The 9617-nt window shown below is 49.5% G+C and overlaps 1 protein-coding gene across 1 annotated transcript; it reads right to left on the reverse strand.

Annotated features, from left to right (window-relative positions):
* Positions 1-312: 312 nt before the first annotated feature.
* On the reverse strand, positions 313-6997 carry KLHL35 (kelch like family member 35). Its single transcript, XM_026082653.1, has 6 exons — positions 6108-6997; positions 3396-3580; positions 2388-2506; positions 1727-1915; positions 978-1166; positions 313-501 (listed from the first exon to the last, which is right to left on the reverse strand). Exons 1-6 carry the CDS (start codon positions 6995-6997, stop codon positions 313-315), a joined length of 1761 nt encoding a protein of 586 aa, XP_025938438.1.
* Positions 6998-9617: the final 2620 nt, after the last annotated feature.

Consider the following 9617-nt stretch of genomic DNA (forward strand, 5'->3'; position numbering starts at 1 on the left):
ATCAGATTCAGCAGTTTCAAGGGTGCAATGATACTTGAATCCTACTGTTGCAAGGTCCATAGTGCATCTTTCACACAGCTCAGCACCCTTCCCTCCTCTCACTTAGATCAACATCAAAAGCATTGGTGTCATCAGGCCTGCAAAAACAAAACAGAGGTTGGTCAGGGCCTGGCTGGAGCGCATCTGCTTCAATGGCTAGTATTGCCCTTCCTCACAGAGGAAGAGGAGGCGGGCTGTCCATCCACACGCTGGGTGGCCACTGTCTCAAGGGCAGGCTCTGGCTGGGAGGTGGACGCAGTAGAAGCCCCGCGGTCATCTGTTCATGCGCTGCAGGATGGTCACACAGCCGTGATAACTGGTACAGCGCTGCAGTGGAGGCTGCTGCTCCACACTCCCCGTTACCGGGTCGAAAGTGAATGCTTTGTCCGTGCCTTCCCCGTTCTCGTCTCGGCCACCCAGGATGTAGATCTTCCCTCCGCACACTGTCAGGCCACAGCTCTCCTGGAAAGGAGAAGAAAAGCCCAAGAGTTGAGGAACAGCCCTCCGGCTTTATGCAGTGGGGCTGAGCAGGGGAACAAGTCATTGCAATGGGCTCAACTCTCACCTGTCCAGCAAAAGGGAGGGAAGGTAGGTAGGAAAAGTGGGGTCCAGCTCTTGGGAACTGTGGGTTTTTGGGGAACTACTTCATCATGACGTTTGGGGATCATTACTTTTCCTCTGATTCACAGTGATATTAGATGCCACTACCTTACTCTTTCAGCAAGAATTTAGGCATTTGAAATGCCTCAAGCTGGCAATATGACATTTACTGTTTCTGGCAGTTGGCCAGACATAGCACAGACTCATGAGCAAGCTAACAGCCCAGAAAACCAGTCAGCACCTCCCTGAAAGGAGTCGCTTATAAGAATGCACTGGCATTGGCATGGCATTGGCACAGAGGAAAGGTTCAGAGCTTCTTTCTAAAAAATTTTCCTTACCAGCGGTCCAGGGAGAGTGGCCACATCTCGCCAACTGTCTTTTCTTGGATCGTAGCTGAAGATTTTACTGAGGAGTCCACCTACAACATAAATGATGTTGTCCAAGCACACAGCACTGATGCACCTCTGGTAAAAAGGGGTAGGGGACAAGAGTGTCCACTTGTTCTCCTCTGGATCATAACACTGGACCTGGGAGGAGAAACACAGCTATTGGAACATAAATTTCCCTTGTCTCCATGCTTGGATGAAATTGCTGTTCKCTATAATTAAAAGTGCACAGTGACAGAACCGCAAATGGGAGCTTCAGCACCTAGAGACCAGTGCACAACCAACTCTACTGAAACCATGCCTAACGTACAACAAACTCCTGACACCTTTCCTTTACCCTCTCCAGTCTCACTGGCTTCCCTTTAAATCTATGACTTATCCTAATCCCAGAAGATGTGAAGAACATGTAATGCCTTCCTTTTATGCAGCTGCCTTTTTTTGAAGACTTACGCTCACTCCCTTTTAGCTTAGGCAACCCCATTTCTCTCTGCATTGCCTAGTGGACCAAGTTTTCTTGGTCTCTGTCCATTTTTGATGTTCCTTTCTGGCCTTTCTTTCAAACCTCTTTCTCAAAGCACAATGCCGGAAACTAGACCTACACTAAGCTACCTCCTGCTCCTGAGCTGGCTAAAGGCTTATTTTGCATGTCTCAGTCCTGTTTCTACACTACTGTCACCCTCATACCCTCCTGCCAGCAATACCTTGTCTGTGTTTGCGCTGTCGTCCACAGCACCACCCAGCACATACAGTTTGTTGAGGCAGGAGACCACGGCTGCTGAGCTCACGGCTTGAGGCAGCGGGGCCAAGGTCGACCAGCTGTTGGAGAAGGTGTCATAGCACTCCACRCTGGAGAGGCGGTAAAAACCATCAAACCCTCCCACAGCATAGATCTGCCACAAAAGGAGCAAAAGCAAACCAATTAGAAAGTTACGGACTCGCCTAATGGGCTGTGCTGCCACAGAGTACATGGGGTGAGGCTAAGACGTCCAGAAGGACAGACACCAAGCCAAGGTAAAACCTTCTCCTTGAATCGGCAGCCAGATATATCAGTTTTAAATGCCCCACACTGCATAGTTTTCACCCAAAGACTACACAGCCAATTGCAGAAGTCTTGCAGCATCCCATGGTAGGTCTTATTGCTACAAGTTTCAGATTTCATTTGTCGCTATTTCAGGTGACAACACAAAACCAAACTGAAAACAGTGACACCTTGATTACATCCCAGTTGTTCTCCCATCAAAATCATCTCTAAATGACCCAGAGGACAAACAAATAGTGACAGCCTCTTATTATATTGGGCAGTGGGAGACGTGGAGGACAGTGCTCCATATGACTTCTTCCAAAAATCAGGCCAGTGCCTACCTTGCCCTGAAGCGTTGCCATTTTGTGCCTCCATCGGCCTTTCTGCAGACACGCAACCTTGATCCAGACGTTCAACTGGGAGCTTAGCACCCAAACGTCATTGCTGCTGATGTGTCCCCCTGAAAATCAGAGGGATGGAGGGCTGGTGGGATCCCAAGGACAGTCCCATCACCTCACTGCACCACAATAAGGCATAGCTCCTCCATGCAACAGAACAACCTAGACCAGAATATGGTTATTGGGAAGCCAGCTAGTACCCTGCTGGGAACCCACAGGACCTTCCCCCTTCCAAAATGAATGTTATATTTTACAGCAGTCTCTAGCCAAAGGTTCAGCTGTTTGGCAGTCAAACATACGCACACACTCTCAGTGTGAATTAAGAAAGCTTGTGCACAATTCCTTTAGCTATTGATAGCCAGGTGTCCACGTTCCTTATTTCTACTGTAACCAGGCCTGAAGATTGTCTGGGCCCTTACAAAGCTGGTTAAGGACAACTTGTTCACCATAAGCCCGTTTTAGGGTTTTCTTGTAATGTTCCTCTCCACAGGGACTTGGTGGTTGTGTAAACTCAGCCTCCCAAGGGAGATATCCTCTGAATTTCAAGGCACTTATTACACTTCACCCTTCCTTACTCAGAATGCATCTGACGGGCATTATATTTTAAATGAGCAGCAGACAGGAAACCCTATTGTTAAAGAAAACCCTATCTGGCTGCACACACCAAATCCAGCTCATTGTAGAGCCAAACACTTGACAGATGCCTAGAAAAGCGGGAGGGAAATATTATCAACACTTCCGTCCTCCCACAAAGGTGAAATTGTTCCTTGGGACATCCAAATCCAAACCACATAAGAATAAGCTTCACCAAGAAGAAACGACTTTGCTACCAAGCTGGGATGCACATGAATAAGGCCCCAGTGAACAGACCTGAGGCATGGCTGTCCAAGCGGAGGTCTCATTGCTCTTCTTCCTAACCAGGAAGGGACCAGCTTGCCCATGGCATCTCACCTGATATGTACACATCGTTTTTCAGTGTGCAGGCAGCAAACTCTGACTTGGTATAGCCGGGCACACTGGAGAGGGCTGTCCATTGCCTGCTCTTTGGATGATAGAGGTCTGTGAAGGGTAGCTTCAGAAGGCCTTTCTTATCGCAGCCCCCAATAATGACGATAACTTCTGCCATCTCCATGAACCTAGACCAAGAGAGGCGTGGGTGAGTCCATGGGTCAGGCCACTCCTTTCTGCCATCCCCACCACCCCATCTAGGATCCTGGCAGCACAGCCCAGTGGGTAGAGCAGGCTCCTTTCCTGCATACGCTACTGATTTTCTAAGGCAAGTCTTTTCACTCTGCACCTTCCCTCCTGGCTGCATGTGCAAATTAAAGGCATCTCTCGGTTTGTGTGGGAAGGGGTCCAAACTGCAGATGGAAGGAGAGGGACCTTTAAAAGCCCTTCACGAGATTGGCTTCTGCCACTCGCCCTCCCCCTTTCCGCRCAATCAAGCCTAATCCTCAACGCACAGCCACGAGCGTGGAAAGCCTTTCCTGGCAGACGGCCTGTGACAAGCTCCCTGCCTGGAGAGAGAAGTGTTTCCAGGAAATTTCACTCTCTCCAGCCGTAATAGCAGCAAGCAGAYGAGACAGACAGCAGGGAAAGGAAAATTCTGCCAGCTAGTASGTGGCAAGAGAGGAACAACTCTGCAGGAGGGAAGGAGAGAGGAAGGAGGAGAGTGAGAGGGGATTTGAAAGACTGCGGGACAATCCTGGGTCCTACCATGGTTTGAGACAATTCACTTATGGCCAAAGCTATAAAAGGACGGAGGTAAAATGTGACCACGGAGGGTGGCATTTACTCCCATCAATTTTAGCTGTCTACCTCCTTGAGCTGGTCACCACAGACCCTTTTATGGAGCAGTTCTTTATATAATGGCCTGTTGTGGCATTCGGCACAGAGAAGACCCTGCTTCAAGCCTCACCTTGGCTTGAGAGGATTCACATCACCTCTTCCCCTCTGCCACAACAACGTCCTACATACCAGGGTGGGACTTCTGAGGTGCTTTGGGGCAACCTTCAGCCTTCTATCAAGGCCACTCCACTGAGAGGTCAAAATGTCTGGATTCCTTGGGCTGAAGGGCAGGAGAGCACGAAACTCCTGAACCTTARTTCCTGACACCTTGCAGCAAAGCTTGTGAGCTAGGCACGGTTCTGACGGCCAGGAGGCTAACAGACAGCCTGGGGATACCAGGGGAAACACCAAAAGAGGCAAAATAAGAGTAGACCAGTGGCAGAGCTGGGAATAGAAATCAGGTCTGAGCCCGATGCTCTACCCGTTGGTGAACTCAGCCAGAAAGAAAGAGCTACAAACATGTCTGCCTGCCCACAGGTTGGACATGCATTTGGATGGCATCACTGCACACCCAGTGCAGYGTGTTCAGAGCACATCTTGCTAACAAATGTTTTGCACGCATTAATGTAAACTTCACAAGAGCCCTTTAAGCCAAGCAGCTATCTCCAGTGCCTCCATTTGGGAAGCAGGGAGGTCGCAGGTGAGTCAAGCTGAGCAAGGCCTGTGCTGACAGGAGTGAGTACTATGAAGAGAAGAGCTGATTAGTGCAGGCTGGGGCTGAAGGACCTTCAGTGAGAGGTATTTCACACTGGCTACTACAACAGGAGAGCTGCTAAGGCACTTTAATCTCTTATTTAAGCATCAAATTGCCCAAATGCAGCTACAGGGTTTCCAGTACTATTTGAGTCAGAGTAGTAGAGTCACTTCATGATAGGTCATAGTCTTGTGAGCCTTTCCACGGGTCAGGGCTCAGGGCAGGCACCTGAATAGCTTTGCAAGAGCCAGATGAAAAAGAATAGTTTGGCTCTGAGCTAAGGTGACAAGCCTCAATGTCACCATGCTGCCTGGTGTTTCTTCATGGTGACTTTAGCACTCCTGGCTGCAAGAACACGGCCCAGGGACACCTAATTTGGTTCTGTGGGGAGCCGAGGTCTAGCACGACTCATCAACTTGTGCCCATGTTATAAAAAAGCTTCTGTGCTGCTTCATGACCTAAGCTGACTTGAGGAGTTGGAAAACCACATTCGCCTAAGCTGATCACTGCGAGGCTGCAGATGTGGCTGTGTTCTCATCTGCCTCCATGGCCAATTGCTACCATTCCTTTCTGTCCAGGAAGAAAAAAATAGCAGAAACATGACCTCTTCCTTTATGCTTTAATTTAAAACGTAAATAGCTTTTTTACCTGCTCTGCAGTTTGAAAAAGATAAAAATTGTTTCCAAAAAAAAAATCACCAAAATTGCCTTATCCTGTCACAAATTAATATTTTGGAATAAATTTCACATCAAAACACAGATTTCAAAAGTACAAGATTGTTTGCCTCCTCTTTATAGCACTRTGAGCGTCAAGTGACCTCCAGTAGCATGACTGCTCTCAGAAAGAAACTTTCCCTGYGCTCTAAGCAGAATTGCAAAAGCACAAGAAAAGCAAGGTTCCTCTCTGACACTGAGCCAGAGTCACTACAGTACCAGGGGCCAAAGTACCTCATTCATTCCTGCTGTAAAGCTAGGTTCCTCATATTAACATGCTGCTAAAGGGAGAGGTTTCATAAGAGATGTGAAAGAATGTCTTAAGTCAGAAAACCTAGAAAAACCCAAGAGCCCTCCGCTCATGAACTTAGGCCATGTAGGTCTAGGGAAGAAGATGCTGGTTTTTACCTTCTGGGCCTTGATCGCAAAGAGCTGACCTCATTCCCAAGGATGTAGTACTTGCGTGCCTCATGCAGTAGAGGAATGCACTCCTTTGAGTCCTGGATGAGCCCATCCATTTCCACCTTCTCCAAGAAGTATGTGGGGTCGAGTAGAGGCAGACGCACATGCTCAAGGAGTTCCTTCAATGCTCCCTTCCTGGCAGGTATATCATGCCGTACCCAGCGCATTACTGCTTCAAAGACCACTTCCTCCTTGGGGACCACCAGCTGCTCACTGGAAAGATATTCCACCAGCTCCTTCACCCCCATCTCCAGGAACTCTTCATGACATGACACCTCCACAAAACACTCCAGCATGAACCTCTTGCTCTTCTCTGTCAGGGAAGTGATGGAGAATGAATCAGCAAACTTCATGATGCCCAGGCAATTGCATGGGTGAAGCTGACCTTCGAGGAAGGTGACACAAGCATCTCTGAGCTTGGAGATYTGCAGCAAGTCAGACAGCTCCAAAATGTCTTCAACATTGTCCTCCTGAATGATGATATTCCCCCCRTACATATAGTCAAGAAGGAGAGACATGGTGGAAGCAGAAATCTTCTGGATGTTGATGATATCCTGGTGGCCCTCCTTGAGATTGCTACCAAACATGGCCCGGAAATATGTGCTGTTGGCTGACAAAGTGGCACGGTGACAGGGGAATTCTTGTCCGTCAATCAACAGCACCACATCTGTAAAGATGCCRCTTTGCCGGTAGGAGTTTAGTGTCTGGAGGATTTGCTCAGCATGGCAGGACCCACTGCAGAGTTTCATGTGCAGCTGTTCTTTGCTTGAGTCCCGAGACGCATTTTCCAGGCTGCTTGTTCTGTAACTTGATTCTTCTTTCATCAGCCGATGCATCCTGATCGAGAAGGAGTGAAGGAGATAAGAGAAGAACAGTATGCTTATTAAAATACCTGGCTGCCATATCCAACACCATCATGGTTTTTGGATGTGCCTCAGTGCCTCGAGGAAGTACAGCTTCCAACCAAAATACAACCAGACTCTGCCTCTTCATCCTCACCCCCAGGCTAATCCTCAGCAACAAAATATTTCCTCCAAACCACAGCATAACGATGGGCACTAGGGTATTTTCCACCCAAGCCTATTCCACTAGACCAACCTCTTCTTTAGATGTTTTCTCCTTAGGCAGTTGCCCTGCCCAACCTATGCTGTACCTCATGATACCCTGCTGGCACCTTTGTCTACTTTACCTACAATCAATAGACACTGCTTCTCCCTGCGAAGGATAGGAGGGGATATACAGTCATCATGACTGAGGGAGAACGTCACCTTGCAAACCAGAAGTGTCATGGGAACTCCTAAGCCAGCTCTGCAAGGGCACACCCAGCCCAGTAAGGATCCTGAGCTTAGGTGTAAACACATTAGGCTACTAGGTTTCCAGGATCAGCTCAGGTCCAACACCATTATAAGAGAAATGGGACATATAAACCTAGCTTACTCTGTCCAGATGGGCAGTCGGGTTTTCCACTATGTAGTGTCCCCAGCTTTTGATACCCAGCTACAAGAGCTGACTGCACAGAGGATATGTGACTGTTTCCTAAGGTCACGTAGAAAGGTTGTTGTCAGAGAGGGAAACCAAATCGGAGCCTCAAACTAACACCTCAGCATCCTTTCCTTTCTTGCTGACACTTTGCCACTTTTGTTGGCTGTTTTATCCACTCTGCCAAATACAAAAGCTCCGTGGTACAGCCCAGCCCAGAACAATGCAGGATTTTGACTTTTTGTGTCCACCATATTTCCCCAGAAGTCTTATTCCAGGACAAAAYCCAGGGGCAAGCATGAGAGACTGAGATTTGCCAAAGGTACTTAAGAAATGACCTGCCCAAAGGCAGGGGCGATGCCTATGTCTGTGTATACCTTTCTGCTAGAGTTGTTCTCTGGGTGACTTTAAAAGTCACATGCTCAGCCAGGAGGCTGTAAACAGCTGCACATCCAAATGGGCGATCCCTGCTCAAACAGGTCAGGGAGGCAGCCAGTTCTCCTGGGAAATGTATCTGGGAGCCCTTACTCCCCTTATCCCTGKGGAGAAGGGTCTCTCCCTGCAGAGGGGATCTGAAAAGGAGAGGGGCATCGTGGCACTGAAATAGTGACAAGAACTGACTATCTCTGACAATGGCAAGAGAACCAGAGACCCCAAACTACAATTTCCAAACCCTCTGCAGCTCCCTCCACAGTCCTAGATCACCCCCGACACTTTGGCTCTGCCACGTTTCCTCCAGTTCTGCCCAAAAGCTGGGTCTGGCCCATCACTGGTGGGCAGACCGGCTCCCCGGGGGGGATGAAAGGAGAGAATTGAACCTGGATCCCTGCTCACCTGCCCATCTGCACTCCCGTCTGGACTTTAAATAAGTGGGGCACAGCGACGCCACCACCTGTGTGTTAAAGCAGGGCAGAGACCCAGCACTCTTGGAGAGGACAGTGTCAGTGGAGGCATCCAGCAGAGGACTCTGGGCTTGGGAGTAGACAGAGATGCCTGATCACGGCTCCAGCCTTGGCTGTGCAGGTTTTAGATTGCTTTTCTGAGGCTTGATAACAGCAGAGTGCCTAGTTTTGGAGCTCTTTGGGGCTCAGACCTCCAAAGGTGCTCAGATTCTCCCGTGCTCCAGAGGACACATCCTGGCTGCGCCTTACCCGGGTAGCTGGGTGTAGGACGGACAAGTCTAGTCCTCGGGATCCTCTCCCCACCCCTCCATCCCAAGAAAGTGTCAACGTTTCCTTTGTGTCTCCAAAATCCCACAGCAGTGGGGAAAGCAGCTCTGACCCTGTCACAGGGGTGCTGCAGGACTTGAAGAGCAGTCAAAGCAGCATGACGAGCACTACATAAATACCTAAGAAACCCTGGAGAAGTGGGTGAAAGCTCCAGCCGCTCCGAACGCCAATGACAGGCCTTCRGGGCTATGCAGGGAAGGAAAAATGCTCTTAGCCAGACTGAAGTGATTTAGAGAAGTTACAACAAAGACGGGTCTCTAGAGATGCCTTCTGCACACAGCATGGCAAGCTCTGCATTTTGCGGGCGCACGCAGCTCCGGCAAAGACAAACACATCTCTGTCCACACTTCTGTCCCTGACCTGCTCACATTTCCAAGCTATCGGGGTCACCTGCAGCTCCGCACAGCTCGGTGCTGGGAAGAAACAGCTGGGGCTGACCTCCATACAAAGAGACCCCCTGCCACCCTTCCTGGAGTAAGCCAGACACCTTTGCCCAGCTCACAGCCCCCCTGTCTACCCACAGGGCAAGTGATGCCGAGGCTGAAGAGGGATTGAGTTTTCCTCACCATAGGTCACCTCCCCCCGCCCCGGATCACCCTCTCCATCTGAGTCCCACACAGCAGCGATGGTTTTATTTTTCTGGTGATGCTTCCCCAAATGCTAGTGCAAGAAGTCAAATGTTACCTGGCCAGCAGGTCGCGTCCTCCAGGTGGAACCTAGCCAAGCCTCAGCTTCCCTCTCGGAGAGC

Source organism: Apteryx rowi, unplaced genomic scaffold, assembly GCF_003343035.1.
Source record: "Apteryx rowi isolate R43461 unplaced genomic scaffold, aptRow1 scaffold_587, whole genome shotgun sequence".
Classification (NCBI taxonomy): Eukaryota; Metazoa; Chordata; class Aves; order Apterygiformes; family Apterygidae; genus Apteryx; species Apteryx rowi.